The following is a 22,269-nucleotide window of genomic DNA, read 5'->3' as shown; positions in this document are numbered from 1 at the left end:
ACCAAAGGAGTATTGACATCACTTGGGCTCTGGACACAACCATGCCTGAAGCTACTGCTTCTGGATTACAGTCAATTCTGCTATAAGGCAACACATGCAATCCTAAGAATTCCTGTATTACGTAAAACTGGGCAAAAAAAAAAAAATGGCTTAGACAGAAAATGGAGTTGGGAAAGAACATTCAAAAACTTATCAGTTCATATGACCTCGCAATTCCAATCCTAGGTATATACCCAAAAGATTTGAAAGCATCAACGCAAACAGAAACCTGTACGCCAATGTTCACTGCAGTACTATTCACAATAGCCAAAAGGTGGCAACAACCTACCTGTCCATCAACAAATAAGTGAATAAACCAAATGTGACATACACATACAATGGTTTATTACTTGGCCATTAAGAGAAATGAAGTTCTGATACATGCTACAACATGGATGAACCCTGAGAACATTATGCTGAGTGAAATAAGTCAGTTACGGAAGGACAAATATTGTATGATCCCATGTATATGAAATAGACAAATGTATAGAGACCAAAGCTTAGTGGTTACCATGGGTGGGAGGGAGCGGGGAAAGGGAGTCATGGCTTAGGGGACACTGAGTTTCTGTTAATGGTGGTAGAATAATTCGGAAAAAGATAGTGGTAATGGATGTACATGATGTACTATCAATGTAACTATATTATACACATAAAACTTGTTGACTTTGCAAACATCAGATATATTTTTATCACAGTAAAAAAATGAAGGAAAAAAAACCTTTGTCAGTGACACATAAAAAAAATGAACCTAATAAAAATGGTAGCACAATTTTACACATTAACCAGATGAGCCAGTTGCCATGCAGTCAATTCTGACATACCCCCATGTGTGTCAGAGTAGAACTGGCTCTATAGGGTTTTCAATGGCTAATTTTTCGGAAGCAGATTGCCAGGCATTTCTTCCAAGGTACCTCTCTCAAAGCTCCAAACTTTCAGTTAGCAGTTGAGTACGTTAACCATTTGTACCACCCAGGGACTCCTTACAAATGTTAAAATGGTTAAGAAATACATAGATTCTACAATAAAGATGGCACTTTACTTTGAAAAAGACCTGAAGTTTGCCTGTGGAAGTGGGTGTTAGAAGGGTTATAACTTGTTACTGTGAAGAAGCCCTGTTTGCACAGTGGCTAAGCACTTGGCTGCCAACCAAAAGGTCTGAGGTTCGAACCCACTAGTCACTCCACAGGAGAAGGATGTGGCAGTCTGCTTCCTTAAAGATTACAGCCTTGGAAACCCTATGGGGCAGTTCTACTCTGTCCTATAGGGTCTTAAGAGTCAGAACTAACTCGAAGGCAACGAGTTTTGGGTTAGTGGAAGGAGGGTTATCTGAAATTAGACAAAAGATTGTTAACAAGAGATGTGGATAGGTCTAATACATAACACACACGGTGAAGTGAGGCAGCTGGTAGATGCTTGAGGCAAGTGTCTGTACGTGCGTGTGTGTGCATTTTTTTGTATTCTGATGAAGTTTGGTTCGGTTGGATGCAATTTTCTGATTTCACCTAGTGTTTCCTACTGACAAAACCACGCTTAAGCAAACACAAAATTCATGTTATGCTCAAATTGTTCTCTGATACCAATCACAGTGGAACGAACAAGTGTTATAGCACAGCTGACTGTATTTGATCATTCAAGCCAATAATTTCCTTTTTTAAGATAATTCCAGTTAGCTTTCTTCCAGAGTCTTGAACAGTAGCGCACAGCTACGTAATAGTCCATTACACAACATGTCCAGAGTAAAAGGCCTGATAGTATATATTCTAAGTTTTGCAGGCCATACAGTCCCTGTCTCAACTACTCAACTCTGCTGTAAAAGTAGCCATATATAATACTGAAACAAATAGTCTATGCAATGACAATAACAACCAAAAAAATATGTAGATACATATGCATATATGTGTATAGGAAGGCATGTGTGATTATATGGGTGTGGGTATACAGGGGCATCTGTAGGCATGTGTATATACATGTTTATGTGTGCTGCATACATATTTATATACAGTAAATCACATACGGGGCACTACCTAAGTTTTTAACATTTTTAAAAATCCAATTTTTATCTAAAACAAAAAACCCAGTGCCGTCGAATTTTTATCTAGCCTATTTTATTAAGCAGGTTATCACAAAAACAGAATACTTTTCAAGTTACAGGAGTTTGTACAGATTCAAATTGAGTCCTGTAACTGCCATATTGCTACAGTCTATTTTATCTCTGTAAGTCAATAATTCAGAACTTGAGTTTACTAGTTAACACATAGGCTTTTCCCCCAGTTCATTATGTTACATGGGTGTCACAAAACAGCATTTATAAATATTTTTCTATCAATCCACAAAACCAACAGCAATCAAATACAATCTATAATTAAATGCCAACCCATGTCCCTGGCCCCACTCATCTTTTCTGCCGCCATTTTGAGTAACAGCTGAGGCTGCGCAAATCGCTCAAAGTGGCTGACAGCCGTGATGTCAGTGGGAGAAATAATTGTGCTTCACGATCATAAGGAAAGTTAATGTAATCATTTTGAAAGTCAATGCCCCGTTTAAGAAAGAACATCTTGGTCTTTTAAAAAGTACCTTTTTATTTTCATCACTGGACATTGGTCAGTGGAGGAGCACAATTAAGTTAACTAGGTGTTAGCCTTGCAACTGTTTTCTGCTCAGTACATTAGTTACCATTTGACTGACCCACATCTTGGGCGTATGTAAAAATTTCTCTCACATTAAGTGTGGGCAGCGACAGATATTTGTAGAAAAAAAAGTAACTGGAGGCCTTATACTGGCCAAACCCGTTGCCGTCGAGTCAGACTCATAGCGACCCTACAGGACAGGGAAGAAATGCCCCATACGGTTCCCAAGGAGTGCCTGGTGGATCCGAACCGCTAACCTTTTGGTTAGCAGCCATAGTTCTCAACCACTATGCTACCAGGGTTTCCTATACTGGCCCAGCTCCAGCAATAAACTCATCCTAACTCCGTGGAACGGGCACACTCCTCGCGTGTCTCTCATGAATCTTATCCTCTGGCCGGCAGGACTGTATCTAGGGATCTCAGTTAGAGATCTTGTAGTAGATACCACCAAAACTCGTTGCCGTCGAGTCCGTTCCGACTCATAGAGACCCTATAGGACAGAGCAGAACTGCCCCATAGAGTTCCCAAGAAGCGCCTGGTGGATTCAAACTGCCGACTTAACCACTACACCACCAGGGTTTCCAGCGAGATATTCACGTAACGCAAGAGGTGGTGGCCCTGCCTACGCCCCAAGGTGGGATCTTCCGGGCTTGAATTAAGACAATGTAAATGCAAACCAAAAAGGCCACGACAACATTTCCTCATATATAAGAGAAATTTTAAAAACAGACTCAAAATCATCCCTCTTGAAATGCCTCCCTTTGGAACTGCTGAGTAAGTACGTAAAGCAACTCCGCAAAGCCCTACCAACATCGGTGCACACGCCCTCAGAACCCGGGCACCACGTTGCTCCTGCGCAAGTTCTAGACTCCTCCCTTATTGAGGCTCACCACCTCCCTTCCGGGCTACTTCCGGCCCCTCCGAACGCCCTCAACGCGCTTGGGCCGTTTTGATAGGCTTCTGGGGCAAAAGTAATCCGAGCGTTGCCTCTCAGAACTGCCCCCGCCTCCTCTTCGCCACGCCCACGCCTTACCGTCCACCTCCCGAAATCTCGCGATGGTAGGTGCGCGTCGGTGTTTTGCGGACAACCAGCTCTCCCAGCTGCTGTAATTGCGGCTGCGGGAGAAATTGGAGCTGCTGTCGCCGGCGCGCCCGCCCTCCCCCACGGAGAAGAGCCACCGCCTCTTCTTTCGTTCTCCTTGTACACCTAGCGCCAGGAGCGGCGGCGGCGGCGGCGGCAGCAGTAGTCCCCGGACCACCGCCGCCTCCTCAGGCGGACGCTCTCCGGGTCATTCCCGCAGCCCGGCAGCTGAGGGCGGCCCTCTGTCCCTAACCGACTCTTCACTCCAGATTTTCTGCTCCCTTCTCATCCTTGCCCGGGACCCACCTCCCCAGTCTCGCCGGGGTGGAGGACGGCAAGGAGGAGACGAGAGTCACCCTCTCTTCAGGCGGCGCCGGCCCCCTCACCCGCGGGTGTGTCCTATAAATGGCGTCGGAGAGCGACACCGAGGAATTCTACGATGCCCCTGAAGATGTGCACCTAGGGGGCGGCTACCCCTTAACGTAAGTGATTGGAGTTACGGCTCAGAAGCCGAGCATCCCCGTTTCCTGGCTGCTTCTGTGCCTCATATCTCTCTCAGGTCCCGCTGCTTCCCACAATCACACTCCGGCACTTCAGACCTCAGACGTGGGGCTCCTTAGGGAGGGTGATGCAGGGGAGGGGGAGTTACCCACCTGAGTAACCGCGCCCTCCCTCCTCTCCCTGATGAACGGCCCCAGGGGCTCACTCGGAGCCCTTTTCTTGGCTTGCCCTGCTTTTTGCGAGGTGAGACAGCTGACGTGCTTGAGAGCCAGCGATTTGTATTTGCAGGGTTTGGGGTTTACCTTTCAAACGTCCGTTTTGGCCTCGGAGACCATAGATTAAAGGGGCAGTAGCAGGAGTAATTGCGCTTCACATTTTTTTTTTTTCCTTCCTTTTACGGCTGACTTACCTATTCGTTTCAGAGGTAGCTGTAACTCTCCCCTATTTGCTGTCCTCTTTTCCTTGCAGAGGAAGAAAAGGAGTGGAGGAAAGGTTGGGTATTTACTTAGTAAAGTCCTCCAGCTGATGTACTCTAGATCAGCAGTGTGTTATTAAAATAGTACCTTACCGTGAGGCAAAGGAAATCGAAGACAAGGTCCTTATCGTTAGGAAGAATGCGGTCTATATGGGTAGCCGGAAAATGTACACAACCGACTACAGACAAACAAACAAGTGCTGAGTAATCTGGTGGTTGGTAGGAGAGCCACAGCTTTGTGCTCTTTATCTAATTCTGCAAGATGTTTTAGTTTACTTTTGATTAACATGAGAGACCCTGAGTAGGAAGTACAGTAGTTGGAATGCTTCGCTTGACTAGGATTTCTGGTAACCCACTCTTTCACTTTTCAAAGTTGAAATAATGTTGAAAGCGATTTCGCTGAACTTTTATATGGACTTGTGTGGTACTAGAGGCAATGAAATATATTTTCATGCTGTAAGAGCTTGAGAATTGGAAAAATTTGTATTTTAACGTAAGGCACTAATATGGTTCCAGGAGTTCACCTGCCTTCAATTCTCCTGCTTCCTTGCGGAAGAAAAGACCCTGTTTGATGCAAATAAAGTTGTCCCTACATTCTAGAAGTAGGTTCTAAAATCTAATGTATGTGACATAATCTAGACCAAGAAAAATTATCAAAGCGGTCATAAATGTGCATTGGTAGATTACAGATGTGTGTGTAGCCACCAACCTTCATATTATGTTGGATTTTTGGGTGATTTTGAGATCACTTTCGCCACCCTTGAGATGACACTGAATCTCCTTCAGGTTCAACATCAGACAAGTTCATGGCGAGATGGTAGAGGATAGAAAATACATTTGGTTTCAGTGTTGCTGCCTTCAAATTAAATTTTGTTTTTGTGGTTTCCAAAACTCTCAAAAGTAATGAACTGTTAATTCAGGTTAAATGATTGACTTTTGTGTGTATGTATGTGAGATGGAGGGAGAGGAGGAAACAACAGTTTACTTGTTGTAATCAGTTTAGAGCAACATAGATATTGTTCCTTTACGTTGAGTAAAATAAGTTTAATTTTGAATGACAATTACATCCGGAGCTGTGTGAATTGCCTAGTCCAGTGCCTGGCACAAAGAGAGTACTCCAACATTCCTTTCTCCTTCCTTTCTTGGAATTAGCAAATTTATTAACTTCACACAGTGCTTACTTTGTAAGTATCCAGAACTTGGAGCTATTTAATTTATCTAAACTGGATGAGTCATTTTGATAGAATTGATAGTCACTTCTTCCCCAGTGGGATAATACAAGTTCTCAAGGACTTGGATCCTTTGATGCTGGGTGAAAAGTAAAGTGTGTTGGGACCCGGCTTTCTAATTTTAATTCTAACCTGCCCAAATACTGAGTATGTTGAGCTCTACGGATAAAAACTACAGTGTCAGTTTGTGGATTTCACGGCTTCATGTTGTCTTCCCCAAAAACCCCAGTGCGGTCGAGTCGATTCCGACTCATAGTGATCCTCCTATAGGACAGTAGGACTGCCCCATAGAGTTTCCGAGGGAATTTAGAAGACAATTAAGCTCATCTAGGGAATTGCATGTGAAAAGAATTAGCAGTGCTGGGAAGAAAGAAAAAGGTTGGCTTCATTTACATTTTCCTACATCCCTTTCCTCTGGTTTTGTTATTTGCATAAGGTATGGGTAGTTTTTTGGTTTTTTTTTTTATGGTAATGAGACTTGCCTGGGCAACTAAGAACCACCTGGAAATGCAGTGAGAAATGTTGATTTAGTGGAAACAGATGGTGTCACCAGATATGTGGTCATCAGAAATACCTCCTATTCCTTGGTATGAACTGGATTGTCACATTAGACAAACTCCAAGAGGTTAATAGACTGAATTTGGGCACTTTAAGAAATGTTGCTTGCTATTGTGTGTTCAGGAATACAAAGACCATTTCACCAAATCTCACTAAACCGAGTAGGCAGTTGAGAGTTATTTCATGTTTTATTAACCAGCAGAATCTAAATACACAATCCATTTCTTAAAATTGATTTGTTTCTTGCATTTCTGCTCCAATGGTGTCTTCTGCTTTGGTATTCTACTTTTTTAAAGCAAATTTAATAAGTTAAAAATTAGCCTAATTTTTTGGTAGAAAGGTTTTCAATTCCAGTACAGCGTGGTTTTCCTCAGTAGTAGATCGTCTCCACTTTCCCAGCTTTGCAGTATATACCACATTTATAATGTTTTATTTTGTTTGATCTCTAAACTTCGAGTTTCCTTATTTTTATTTTTTCATATGGGGAACCTTAGGCTCAGAGAGGTTGAATGAGTTGTCCTAGAAGACACAGCTTGTAAGTGGCAGAGCTGGGATTTGAAACCATCTCTTCAGACTCCTAGTTCAGTATTTTGTCCTAGTACATCATAGCTACCCAACACGAGGGGAGGGGTAGGGGGAAGGAGGGGTCCTTCCCCAAGATATTCTGGAGTAAAATGCTTTAGTACCATCCTGCAGAGTTGAACTTATTTATTTAAAACCAGCAGCTAGAACTTTTTAGTTCTCTTGGCTGGAAATCCCCTCTTTTTCTTTCAGCAATTATGTATTTTTGTGTTATTAGATAGGAGTTTTACAAGATCATAGCTTGTTAACACTAGAAGGGACGTGAGGGATAAACCCCTTCATAGCAAATGATGTGAAAAACTCAAGCCCAGAGAGGGGAAATGACTTGGCCAAGGTGCCACAACAAATAAATGGCAGAGCCAGGACTAGAACCCAGATCAGTTTCATAATCAGATGTTTTCTGTTAAGGTGCTATCTTTTGATAGTGCGGGAAGGGGAGGAGGAAGAACTGTGGTATAGTAGAAAAGAGGCCTGGACTGTGAGTCATTTCATTTCCTTCTCTTTAAATTGAAAGATTACACTCTGAGAGCCCTTCCAACTCTGTTGAATTGAGGTTTAAGAATATGCTTTTATTGATAAGCTTTAAGTTCTTGAGAAATCTTGCCAGCATTTTATTTTACCTTTTAATTTAACAAACTTAATGACTTTTGATACATGGTCAAGAGCCATAGATTTGAAATTATGGTAAGTATTTATTGAGTAAATGATGTATGAGATGAATGCCCCTGCTAATTAGTATGGGTTATATATACACATCCAACTCGTAGCGACCCTATAGGACAGAGTAGAACTGCTCCATAGAGTTTCCAAGGAGCGCCTGGTGGATTCGAATTGCTGACCTTTTTAACCACTACGCCACCAGGGTTTCCTAAGTTTATATACCCTTTAATGGAATCTTGGTTTTAAGCTAAAGCAAATCCAATCAAAACCAGTTATATATACCCAGTGCCATCGAGTCAATTCCTACATTATATATATATGTATATGAGTCGGAATCGACTCGACGGCACTGGGTTTTTGTGTTTTTTTTTAATATATGTAGGGTCGCTATGAGTCATAGTCCACTTGACAGCAATGGGTTTGGTTTTTTTTTTTTTTTAATGCATGCACAAATAAATGTGACATTTTATGTATTTTTTTTTTTTTTTTAGTGTCAGCCAAATGTTTTTTGAGGCCTTGAAAAAAGGATGGAATCATAATTTTTTTAGAGTTGGAAGGGATGAGAGATCGTTTAGCCTAGCCCTTCCAATTCTCTGATAGAGAAACCTACCCTCAGAGAGGGGAAGTGACACATTGCTGATTGGTGGCAGATTCGAAACTAGAACCCAAGTCTTCTGATTCCTCATTTATAATATGTTGCTATGTCTGTGGATAGAGGGGAAGTATTAGTTGATATTCCTGATATAAGTTCCTGGCACTTCCCTGTTTGCTGGGCTCCTAAGATGGTCTACTCCTATCTAATGTGTTTGTTTCTTCATACCTTGCAATCAGAGGACGTCGGCTGTTAAAGGACCCTAACTTTTGCCCTTTAGTTTTCCCCAAGTCATGATGGAAAAAAGTGGCAGGATAGTTGATGTAGGAACAGTGGGTAATCTTATGTTGTTGTTATGCTGTGCTACACTATGTTAATTTTAGAACTTGAGTAGTGTCAACCGCCACCTACCACATTTAGATTGGAGTGGTAGCAAAAGTATGTGTCTTGATTTTTTTTTATCTTTTTTTTGTGCTTTAGTTGAAAGTTAACAGCTCAAGTTAATTTCTCCTTCAAAAATTTATACACATATCGTTATGTGACAGTTGCAATCCCTATAATGTGACACCACACTCCCCCTTTCCACTCCAGGTTTCTTGTGGCCATTCAACCAGTTCCTGTCCGTTCCTGCCTCCTCATCCTGCCTCCGGACAGGAACGGCCCGTTTGGTCTCCTGTGCACACTCTTTATGAGCATTATTTTATGTTTTATAGGTCAGCCTAATCTTTGTCTGAAGAGTGGACTTCAGGAGTGGTTTTAGTTCTGGGTTAACAGAGCATCCAGGGGCCATGGCTTCAGGGGTTTCTCCAGTCTCAGTCAGACAATAAAGTCTGGCCTCTTTATGTGAATTCGAGTTCTGGTCCACGTTTTTCTCCCACTCCATCTGGGATGCTCTGTTGTGTTCCCTGTCAGGGCAGTCATGGATGGTAGCTGGGTACCTTCTAGTTCTTCTGGTCTCAGGCTGAAGGAGTCTCTGGGTAATGTGGATCTTTTGTCCCTTGGGCAAATATTTTCCTTGTATCTTTGGTATTCTTCATTCTCCTTTGCTCTAAGTGGGTTGGGATCAATAGATGCATCTTAGATGGTTGCTCACAGCTTTTAAGTCCCCAGATGCCACTCACCAAAGTGGGGTACATGACTTTTTCTTAATAAACTCTGTTATGCCAATTGCCCTTCTTAGCTGTTGCTTTCTCCCAGTTGTGCTGACTTCCCCTGTATTGTGTGTTGTCCTTCCCTTCACCTAACTAGATAGTAGACATGATTCTTGTCTACTATCTAGTTAGTGAATTCCCCTTTCCCTTCCTCCCCACCCTTGTAACCATCAAGTATGTTTTCTTCCGTGTTTAAACCTTTTCTTGAGTTCTTATAGTGGTCTCATACAATATTTGTCCTTTTGTGACTAATTTCACTCAGCATAATGCCTTCCAGATTGATCCATGTTGTGTGATGTTTCGCGGATTCATCATTGTTCTTTACCATTGCATAGTATTCCATTGTGTATGTACCATAATTTGTTTCCAAATTCGTCTGTTGATGGGCACCTAGGTTGTTTCCATCTCTCTGCTATTGTGAACAGCGCTGCCGTGAACATGGGTGTGCCTATATCTATTTGTGTGAGGGCTCTTATTTCTCTAGGATATATTCCAAGGAGTGGGATTGCTGGATCGTATGGGACTTCTATTTCTGGCTTTTTAAGGAAGCACCAAATTGTTTTCCATAGTGGTTGTACCATTTTACATTCCCACTACCAGTGCATAAGTGTTCTAATCTCTCTTCAACCTCTCTAACATTTATTATTTTATGGTTTTTGGATTAGTGCCAGCCTTGTTGGGGCGAGACGGTATCTCATTGTAGTTTTGATTTGCATTTCTCTAGTGGCTAATGATCGTGAGCATTTCCTCATGTATGTGATAGCTGCCTGAATGTCTTCTTTGGTGAAGTGTCTGTTCATATCCTTTGTCCATTTTTTTAATTGGGTTATTTGTCTTTTTGTTGTAGAGGTGTTGGATTTTCCTTTGGGTTTTAGAGATTAGACCCTTATCAGGCATGTTGTAGCCAAAAATTTTCTCCCAGTCTATAGGCTCTCTTTTTACTTTTTTGGTGAAGTCTTTTGATGAGCCATAAGTGTTTGATTTTTAGGAGCTCCCAGTTATTTAGTTTTTTTGGTGTTTGTGCATTGTTAGTTATGGTTTGGATTCTGTTTATGCGATGTATTAGGGCTCCTAGCATTGTCACTATTTTTTCTTCCATGATCTTTATCGGTTTAGATTTTATATTTAGGCCGTTGATCCATTTTGAGTTCGTTTTTGTAAATAGTGTGAGTTATGGGTCTTGTTTCATTTTTCTGCAGATGGATATCCAGTTATGCCAGCACCATTTGTTGAAGAGACTGTCTTTTCCCCATTTAACTGACTTTGGGCCTTTGTCAAATATCAGCTGTTCATAGGCGGAATGAACTTATGTCTGGATTTTCAATTCTGTTCCATTGGTCTGTGTATCTGTTGTTGTATCAGTACCAGTCTGTTTTGACTACTGTGGCGGTATAATTTCTTAACTCCAGTAGTGTGAGGCCTCTCACTTTGTTCTTCTTCAGTAATGCCTAACTTACCCGAGGTATGCATCTTGATTTTAAGTCATGGATAGCTACTGAAATCAAACTGTCCTAAAGAATTGTTTTAGTCTAAAAAACAAAAAGTTGCATAGCTGCTTTTGTTGAAAACTCAGTTTCTCACTTAGGTATCAGAAACATTTCTCTCTGATTTGAAAATTAATACAAGTTTTTATTTTAAACATGTGTGATAAGGATTACTTTAGGAAAGGTTCCTTAAAAATGGCTTTTGTTCATGGGTTGGCATTTAATCATAGGTTGTATTTGATTGCTATTGTTTTTGCAGATTGATAGAAAAATACTTACAAATGCTGTTTTATCACACCCGTGTAATGTATTGAACTGAGGGAAAAAAAACCCTAAGTATTAACTAGTAAATTCAAGTTCTGAATTGTTTACTTATGGAGAAAAAATAGATTGTAGCAGTGTGGCAGTTTGGGGACTCAATTTTAATCTGTACAAACTCCTGTAAATTGAAAACTCTTCTGTTTTTGTGATAACCTACTCAACAGGGTAGATAAAATTTGATTTTTAAAAACATTAAAATCCTAGGTAGTTTCCACATATCGAAGTTCAGTGATGATCTTATCGAATAGGAAATAATTTTTAATTGTTGGTATTTGAGACTTATTGCATAGCCTTTACACAGCAATTCATGTGTTCTCTTCAGTTCATTCTTATGCCTTTGACAAAGTCAGGTGAATTTGCCAGGCAAGCCCCACGAAGAGACTGTTTCCTTCTCATATTCTGCCCACAATTCTCGTGGATACTTTCTAGGGTAGTAGCGGAGGTGGTGTCAGGGAGTAGGAGGATGAGGTCACGGAGGTGGTGATGGAGGTTAGAGGAGGTAACCCAAGCAACAGGTATAGAGACCAAGTTATAAGGCTTCTTTCCTGGGCCTGGATAACTAAGACAAGACAAATCATACCATTCAGTGTTGTTTTAGATGCACACATACATTATGAATTAAATAACTCCTTCAGTAAGAGATTAATAACCTTTAAGAAATACCACAAACAAAATTTAAAGTAATTAAAATTGTTAGTACTTTATGCTGCCCTGTTAACTTGAAATGATAATTAACTTATATTTCTGTTTTCCACCCAGAGCTTAACTAATTTCTTCAGAATTTCACAAGGTATTTGAAAGTCTGTTCACTTCCAGCTGCTGTGTTATCCTGCTAACCAGTTAAACCTTTAATTAGGTGCTTCTTTACTCTTCACAGTATAACTTTGTTCTCTGGTTTCAAACTGAGCATTCTTTGTGTCAGTCTATCATCTCATGATTCAAAATTGAGGGAAAAACACATAAGACATAGTGTGGGCCCCATACCTGATGGCAACCCCAGTGTTTTTCCACAGTCGGTGTACAAATTTATCTTGGTTACTATAGCAACCAGCCCATCAGTTATTCTTCTACCTCATTTGCCTTCCTGCAGATAACTAGGATTACCATATAATCAGGTTCTGCTAAAGCTCTTCAGGTTTTAGCATTTTATTACCAGCTGCAGATGTCTGCCAGTTTACAATTTGGCATTCATCAGTGTCAGTGTCTTTTTAAGTTCACTAAACCTTTTTGTCTCCAAACATTTTAAACATATACAATTTTTAAAAAAGTTTAAGCAGCAATTTCCTCACACTGATTTCCTCAGTTTCAATGTTTTTGTCTTGAAGTTTGAATGCATTGCATCACCAGCATCTAATGGTTATCTCTTTGTAATATCAACTAGAATAAATTTCAGGATCAAGGGTGACCATTTAAGAAATATATTCGCAGATGTGATTTTAGACTCAGTATCATCCTGAGCCACCACTTGCCCGTCAAATTGTCACTCTGTGGTGGCTTGCATGTTGCTGTGATGCTGGAAGCTATACCATTGATATTTCAAATACTTGCAGGGCCACCCATGAAGGACAGGTTTCAGCAGAGCTTCCAGACTAAGACAGGTTAGGAAGAGGGACCTGGCAATCTACTTCTGAAAAAATTGGCCAGTGAAAACCTTATGGATAGCATCAGAACATTGTCTGATATGGTGCCAGAAGAGGAGCCCCTCCAGTTAGAAGACACTCAAAATACAACTGGGGAAGAGCTGCCTCCTTAAAGTAGAGTCAACCTTAATGACGTGGATGGAGTCAAACTTTTGGGATTTGCTGATGTGGCGTGACTCAAAATGAGAAGAAACAGCTGCAAACATCCATTAATAATCAGAATGTGAAATGTACGAAATATGAATCAAGAAAAACTGGAAGTTGTCAAAAACGAAATGGCACACTTCAAGATGGATATCCTAGGAATTAGTGAGCTGAAATGGACTGGTATTGGCCATTTTGAATCCAACAATCGTATGGTCTACTATTACCAGGAATGACAAATTAAAGAGGAACAGGGTGAAGTTACAAAGTTGTCAGTGATATGATAATAGCCATATGCCTACAAGGAAGACCAGTTTATATGACTATTATTCAAATTTATGCACCAATCGCTAATACCAAAGATGAAGAAACTGAAGATTTTAACCAACTCCTGCAGTCTGAAATTGACCAAAAATGCAGTCAAGATGCATTGATAATTACTGGTGATCGGAATTTGAAAGTACTTGGAAAATGTGGCTTTGGTGATAAACATGATGCCAGAGATCACATGATATATTTTACAAGACCAACAACTTATTCATTCCAAATACCTTTTCTCAACAACGTAAACAAGGACTATACATGTGGACTTCACCAGATGAAATACGCAAGAATCAGATCGACTACATCTGTGGAAACAGATGATGGAAAAACTCAATATCACCAGTCAGAACAAGGCCTGGGGGCCAACTGCAGAACAGACCATCAATTGCTCATGTGCAAGTTGAAGCTGAATAAAATTAAAACAAGTCCACAATAGCCAAAGTATGACCTTGAGTATATTCCACCTGAATGTAGAGACCATCTCAAGAAGAGATTTGATGCATTGAGCACTGATGACCAAAGACCAAAAGAGTTGTGACGTGACATTGGGGGCATCATACATGAAGAAAAGCAAAAGGTCATTAAAAATACTTAAAAAAAAAAAAAAAAAGGATGCTGGAAGAGACTTTGAAACTTGCTCTTGAACATAGGATAGCTAAAGCAAATGGAAGAAATGATAAAGTAAAACAGCTAACAGAAGATTTCAAGGGGTTGTTTCAAAAGACAAAGTATTATACTGAAATGTACAAAGACCTGGAGTTAGAAAACCAAAAGGGAAGAACACGTTTGGCATTTCTCAAGATGAAAGAACTAAAGAAAAATTCAGGCCCCAAGTTGCAATATTGAAGGATTCTATGGGCAAAAAATTGAACAATGCAGAAAGCATCAAAAGAAGATAGGAGGAGTACAAAGATTCACTATACCAAAAAGAATTGGTCAACATTCAGCTATTTCAGGAGGTAGCATATGATCAATAATTGATGATACTGAAGGAAGAAGTCCAAGTTGCACTGAAGGAAGGCCTTGGCAAAAAACAAGTCTTCAGGTGACAGAAAACCAATTGAGATATTTTAGCAAATGGATGCAATGCTGGAAGTGCAACTTGTCTATGCCAAGAAATTTGGAAGATGGCTACCTGGTCAACCGACCAGAAGAGATCCGTATTCATGCCCATTTCAAGTAAAGGTATTCCAACAGTATGCAGAAATTATCAAACAATATTACTAATGTCACATGCCTGTAAAATTATGCAGAAGATAATTCAAAAGCAGTTGCAGCCGTACATCAACAAAGAACTGGCAGAAATTCAAGCTGATTCAGAAGAGGACATGGCACAAGGGATATCACTGCTGATGTCAGATGTATTTTGGCTGAAAGCAGAGAATACACGAAAGAGGTTTACCTATGTTTTATTGAGTATGCAAAGACATTTGACTGTGTGGATCATAATAAATTATGGATAACATTAAGAAGAATGAGAATTCCAGAACACTTGATTGTGCTCATGAGAAACCTGTATGTACATAGACCAATAAACAGTCATTCCAGCAGAACAAGGGGATGCCGTGTGGTTTAAAATCAGAAAAAAGTTTGTGTCACCATACTTACTCAGTGTGTATGCTGAGCAAATAATTTGAGAAGCTGAACCGAAGACTTATTAACAACCTGCGATACGCAGATGACACAACCTTGCCTGCTGAAAGTGAAGAGGACTTGAAGCACTTACTGATGCAATTAAAGTTACAGCCTTCAGTATAGATTACACCTCAGCATTAAAAAGGCAAAAATCCTCACAACTGGACAAACAAGCAGCATCAGGGATAAATGAAGAAAATATCGAAGTTGTCAAGGATTTCATTTTACTTGGATCCACAATCAATGCCCATGAAAGCAGCAGTCAGGAAATCGAAGGACACATTGCAAAACTTGAAAATGTTAAAAGGCAGAGATGTTTTAAAGACTAAGGTACACCTGACCCAAGCCATGGCATTTTCAATTGCCTCATACGCATGCTAAAGCTGAACAATGAATAAGGAAGATTCAAGAAGAATTGATCCCTTTGAATTATGGCATTGGAGAAGAATATTGAATATCCTGGACTGCTAGAAGAATGAACAAATCTGTCTTGGAAGAAGTACAGCAAAAAAGAATGCTCCTTAGAAATGAGGATGGTGAGACTTTGTCTCAGGTACTTTGGACATGTTATCAGGAGGGACCAGTCCCTGGAAAGGACATCATGCTTGGTAAAGTAGAGGGTCAGCAAAAAAGGGAAAAACCCTCAATGAGATGGATTGAGTTGGTACAACCATGGACTCAGACATAGCAAAATTTGAGGATTTCACAGGACAGGACATTGTTTTGTTCTTTTTTACATAGGGTCACTATAAGTCGGAACTAACTCGACATTACCTAACAACAATAATCATCATGAACTAGCCGAAGTGACTTAAAAGCATCTTGATTCATCAACAACTATCAAAAGTAATTAATCTGGCTTTTAACAAAAATGATTTCTGTAGGTTGTAAAAATAATGTTTGGCTTTAGGTTACTGTGGAAACCCCCGTGGTGTAGTGGTTAAGTGCTACAACTGTTTAACCAAGAGGTCAGCAGTTCAAATACTCCAGATCTCCTTGGAAACTCTGTGGGGCAGTTCTGCACTGCCCAACAGGGTCGCTATGAGTCGGAATTGACCTGATTGACGTGACAGCAGTGGGTTTGGTTTTTTTTTTTTTTTTTTTTTTTGGGTTTTAGGTTACTGCATTTTTACGCAAATAAACACGTGCCTTCTATATTTGCCAACCGCACCCTACCCCTCTGAGGTATTTTTCTAAACACACTACTGATTTCTCACAGCAACATGTGAAATAAATTGGCATAGTGGCTCTTATGAACCTTACGGGGGCGCAGTTGGCAAACAAAGATAGAAGGTGTGCATTATTTGCCTAAAAACACAATAATTCGTTTTAATTTGACAAAACTGTCTAGACATTAAATACAAAAGGTTTCTCTGTAACCGTTGAATAAATGGGAAAAGAAAAGACTGCGTATTGTATGAGTCATTACTATATGTCTTTAATAGTTACTTGACAAATACATTTATTATGTTTTAAAAACCTCAGAATTCATATAACTAAAATATTTTTAAATTTAAAAATGTAAATTGCTTGTTTTGCCAAAAATAAGGATATTGAAGAATTATTCAGAATATATAAACTGCTTCTGTTAGTATTTGGTTTTGGTGCTCATGCTGGTTAATGTTGCATAGCGTAGTGATACCTCCTAAATATCCATGATTAATCTCTCAGATTATCTGAATTGGAGATGGTTAATCTGTCAATGACTGCACCAGTATTGGTATCATTTTTATATGTAACAATAGCATAGATCATTTAGTTTTTGAAACCAAAGTAGAATTCTTCTCTTAAAACATTGTGCGTGTTTTTCAAAAAGTACCCCTGTGATTTAGAAATAATGCTTATCTTCCCATGTTAAACTGAAATGGCAGGTGGCTTGAATGTTTTTCTCAACCCCAGTGCCACCCCTTTCGTCCCCAGCTTTCTCTTTCCTAGTTTATCCTATATGGTTACTATAGAGTCCCTAGCCTAAGGACAATGATGGAAGAAGTATAAAGGGTGGGAACTTCCTGAAGGAGTAAGGGAAAGATTGATTAAATTGGATATAGAGACTACCTTCGTGAGTGGTGTTGGTAAATCGAAGGTGGGAGGTGGATCACCCATGTTAGTGGAAGATAGGTGAGCAGAATGGATTTACTGAAATAGCTTGATAAAGCTGATAACTTTGTGAGTGAAAGTGAGTAGATTTGTAAGTATTTTGCAATTGGTATTTCATGTTTATTGGATTGTCCCTAGGGGTAAGGTTAATGACTGAGCTCAAGCTCCTTTCCTCTAAATGAACTTACTATCCCTATTATGTTTCAGGATCATATCTCTTGGTTGTTGACTTTTAACCGTTATTCTGCAGCATAGACAGATGTTCACGGTTTATGTGTAGCAATCACAAAAGGTTGAGGTGGGGACAGAGTAGCATGCTCTCTAGTATTCTACTTCTCACAGTTCTACTTTTGAACTTCCGGGTCCTCTCAAATCTCCCCATCTCCCTAAACCTCCCTTCTCCCCGCACACACACCAGTTCCTATAAGGGTGAAGAAGGAAAGAGGAAAAGAAGGGGCAAGGACAGTGGTTTGGGTTTATGGGACCTTTGTAACTTGGGAATATCCTGTACTTGGAAATATTAAATGTTAACGGTGAAGCTTTGGGAGGTGTTGCCAGCTATCCTGTAATCATATCAATTCCTTGTTACCAACTTTTTTGAGGGATGAGTGAGTTCACAGTATTAGAGTCACAGTAAGTATTATAGGCCTGTATGTTGTTACACGAAAGGATGATAATGCCATACTGTCAGCTAAAGTTGACTTTTAGTTTTCAGCCTGCTTTCACTCAGGTTACCTCTTCTAATTATCCTGAAGGTCTGTGCGACAGACAGGACAATTTTTGTGAGATAGGTAGGACAGTTATTACCCTAATTTTGCAAATAAGACTTTGGCAGCTTAGAGAGGGTAAGGGACTTGTGACACACCCTGTAAGAGGTAAAAAAAACTAGATGAATGGCAATTTAAAACATTGGGCTCCTCCCTATTTTTCTAAACTATAAACATTCTGTGATGTATTTTAAACATGAATGATGAGGATGACTCTCCTACCATTTGAGTGTGTATAATTTACTCCTTTAAACAATTTTAAAAAAACAACAAAACTATTTTTATGCTCTTCTTTTTATGCTTTGGCGTAATTGATTATGGAATGGTAGCCAGGTCAGAAAGTGACGCTGCTACTTAAAGAGCTAGAATCCCGGACACTGCTAACTGCATTTCAAAGGGTATGTTCTTTGTTTCTAAGAGAAAACCCCTCAGGATGTGAGCCACACTGATGTGGCCTCTTTGCCTCATCAAAAAGTCTCTGTCCTGGATTTTTTTTTTTTTCTGTAATTGTTTTGTAGATTGTTGTCATTTCTTTAGTTAGACCACAGTACGGTGTTGTGTGGTTGTTTTGTTTGTTTTAGAATAACTCCGATTCATGTTTTTGGCCACAAGCCACTAACTGAAAACAGTCTTTTTTTTTTTTTCTTTCCTCAAACCTGTTTTGTAATAGTCACAGTGAGTGCATGTGGTAGTTATTAACATTTTTCACCTAATCAAACATCTTATGGCTATCAAATTAGTGGGAAAAATACATTCCTGATAGGTAATTAGAAATATTACATTATCAGTAATTACTGTTTAAGATGTAAATAAAATTGAATACTCTTAAAATAATAAATAATAGGGGTGTTAAACTTGGTCTATAGAATGTTCTGTGTATTGCTAGGTAACTTGCTAGATTTTTCTAGAGCATTTATCAATCCTTAATACTTGTTTCATTAAAAAAATATAGAAATAGAAATTCAAATACATAAAATATAGAAATATAATTTGTAACATAGAGTGCTTAATGTTAAATCTTACTGAAATATGTTCTTTTCTGTTATTCTTGATATTGAGGAAGAACATGAATCATTAAAAGCTACCAATTACACCAAAACCTCAGTTCAGTCGTCAGTTCACAACTTACTTCCCCACTGAACTTTTTATCAGAGATAAAAACAGTAAAGGAAAGAAAAGAAAAAACTTTTTTTATGTTTACTTGATAAACATTTATTGAGTGCCTACTGTGGGAGTTATTGCTGTGTGCTATCGATTCCGACTCATAGCGACCCTATGTCACAGAGTAGAACTGCCCCATAGGGTTTCCTGGGCTGTGATGTTTACAGGGGTAGATCACCAGGTCCTTTCTCACACCGGCTGGTGGGTTTGTACCACCGACCTTTCAGTTAGCAGCTGAGTGCTTAACCATTGAGCCACCAGGGCTTCTTCAGTACAAAAAAAATTGAATAAATAAAAACGGCTTGGTTTACAAAAGCAAGGAAGTTTCCTGAATAAACTGAATGCTTCGAAGACCAGCGTAGTAGGGATGGGGCTTTGGGGACCATGGTTTCAGGGGACATCTAAGTCAATTGGCATAATAAAATCTATTAAGAAAACATTCTGCATCCCACTTTGGAGAGTGGCATCTGGGGTCTTAAACGCTAGCAAGCAGCCATTTAAGATGCATCAATTGGTCTTAACCCACCTGGATCAAAGGAGAATGAAGAACACCAAGGACACAAGGTGATTACGAGCCCAAGAGACAGAAAGGGCCACGTGAACCAGAGACCTACATCATCCTGAGACCAGAAGAACTAGATGGTACCTGGCTACAACCAGTGACTGCCCTGACAGAGAACACAACAGAGAACCCCTGAGGGAGCAGGAGAGCAGTGGGATGCAGACCTCAAATTCTTGTAAAAAGACCAGACTTAGTGGTCTGACTGAGACTGGAAGGACCCCGGAAGTCATGGTCCCCAGACCCTCTGTTAGCCCAGGACAGGAACCATTCCCAAAGCCAACTCTTCAGACAGGGATTGGACTGGACTATAAGACAGAAAATGATACTGGTGAGGAGTGAGCTTCTTGGATCAAGTAGGCACATGAGACTATGTGGACAGCTCCTGTCTGGAGGGGAGATGAGAGGGCAGAGGGGGTCAGAAACTGGCTGAGAGGACATGAAAATAGAGAGTGGAGGGAAGGAATGTGCTTTCTCATTAGAGGGAGAGCAACTAGGAATGTATAGCAAGGTGTATATAAGTTTTTGTATTAGAGACTGACTTGATTTGTAAACTTTCACTTAAAGCACAATAAAATTTTTTTTTAAATGGCTTTGTTTAAATTTTGCTCTTGGTGATGCAGTAGTTAAGCACTCGCCTACTAGCCAAAAGGTTGGCAGTTTGAACCCACCAGCCACTCCACAGGAGAAAGATGTGGCAGTCTGCTTCTGTGAAGATTTACAGCCTCGGAAACCCTGTGGTGCAGCATTGCTCTGGCCGATGGGGTTTCTATGAGTTGGAATCAACTGGAAGGAACCCGGTTGGTTTTGGCCCATCATTGGTGATGAGCAGTGAACTCAGAAGAAAACCGAGAAATTTCAGTCTAAATAATCAGGTCACTGATAATAGAAATGATTGATTTCAATTTTAAAAAGCAGGGGTGTTGCGACAGGTCCTTTAGGGCTTTAATTTTTATTTAAAATTGACCTTAGAAGTTACTGACATTTACTTTTTTTTTTATTAACTTTTATTGAGCTTCAAGTGAATGTTTACAAATCAAGTCAGTCTGTCACATATAAGTTCATATACATCTTACTCCTTACTCCCACTTGCTCTCCGCCTAATGAGTCAGCCCTTCCAGTCTCTCCTTTCGTGACAATTTTGCCAGCTTCCAACTCTCTCTATCCTCCCATCCCCCCTCCAGACAGGAGATGCCAACACAGTCTCAAGTGTCCACCTGATATAATTAGCTCACTCTTCATCAGCATCTCTCTCCTACCCTCTGTCCAGTCCCTTTCATGTCTGATGAGTTGTCTTCGGGGATGGTTCCTGTCCTGGGCCAACAGAAGGTTTGGGGACCATGACCGCCGGGATTCCTCTAGTCTCAGTCAGACCATTAAGTATGGTCTTTTTATGAGAATTTGGGGTCTGCATCCCACTGATCTCCTGCTCCCTCAGGGGTTCTCTGTTGTGCTCCCTGTCAGGGCAGTCATCGATTGTGGCCGGGCACCAACTAGTTCTTCTGGTCTCAGAATGATGTAGGTCTCTGGTTCATGTGGCCCTTTCTGTCTCTTGGGCTCTTAGTTGTCGTGTGACCTTGGTGTTCTTCATTCTCCTTTGATCCAGGTGGATTGAGACCAATTGATGCATCTTAGATGGTGACATTTACTTTTTAAGATTAGTTGACCATTGCTTGTTTTGGATAACTTACAAAATCATATTAGTACATTAATTTGATAAAGCTTCTATAGTATGGCCTGTAGCCCCACATCTTATTTACTTTTTAAAAAATAAGTTACAGTGTGATTTACCAAGTTTGCATTAGGTGTTAACTTCACCAGATAGGCATAAATTTAGTTATTTATTTTTGTCCCAATTTTACTAGAAATTACTTTTAATCATTAATGGAAGTGACTTTTATTCTGACCCACTATGACAAATTGGGACATCATGATGGCTAACGTACCCCAGAGTTACAGTTTCAACATTGGTATTTATTGAACGGTTATAAACGTGCAGAGTAGAATCTTTTTAGTTTAGAATTCTCGAGTAGGCCCAGGGAAATGATTTATTTTTCTGTTATTTTGTCTATAAATAGATTACCAGGCGGTTCTTTCTGGAATATAGTAGCTACATTTATTATGTAAATAATTTTTGAAAAATCAGGTTGTCATTTTAGAAAAGAGAAAGTTGCTTAAGGGTCCACTCTGTTTATAATTATATGTGAACAGATTTATATTTCATGATAAAGTTTCCTTTATTTCATTAAAGATTTTTTTTTTAATTTGTATTGAGCTTCAAGGGAACATTTACAAATCAAGTCAGTCTGTCACATATAAGTTTATATACACCTTACTCCATACTCCCACTTGCTCTCCCCCTCATGAGTCAGCCCTTCCAGTCTCTCCTTTCGTGACAATTTTGCCAGCTTCCAACCCTCTCTACCCTCCCATCCCCCCTCCAGACAGGAGATGCCAACACAATCTCAAGTGTCCACCTGATACAAATAGCTCACTCTTCATCAGCATCTCTTAAAGATCACTTTTAAATGTTGCCACAAAATCTACTTTCAAAAAAATATAGAGCCATTGTGCTAAATTTTCTCACCATCTATTTTTATTAATGTCACTGATGCTAATTAGGCATGTTTAGGTATATTCTA

General features: G+C 39.9%; 1 protein-coding gene across 1 annotated transcript in view; it reads left to right on the top strand.

Moving 5' to 3' along the window:
- The first annotated feature begins 3,722 nt into the window (after positions 1–3,722).
- Positions 3,723–22,269, top strand: part of WDR44 (WD repeat domain 44) — a 96,069-nt gene continuing 77,522 nt past the window's right edge. Inside the window, exon 1 of the mRNA XM_049872653.1 lies at positions 3,723–4,229. Coding sequence (XP_049728610.1) covers positions 4,153–4,229 — 77 coding nt within the window. The 5' untranslated portion in view covers positions 3,723–4,152. The remainder of the gene's footprint in view (positions 4,230–22,269) is intronic.

The sequence above is a fragment of the Elephas maximus genome, chromosome X, assembly GCF_024166365.1.
Source record: "Elephas maximus indicus isolate mEleMax1 chromosome X, mEleMax1 primary haplotype, whole genome shotgun sequence".
Classification (NCBI taxonomy): Eukaryota; Metazoa; Chordata; class Mammalia; order Proboscidea; family Elephantidae; genus Elephas; species Elephas maximus.
The sequence above is the reverse complement of the archived record's forward strand: the minus strand, read 5'-3'. Positions and strand labels throughout refer to the sequence as shown.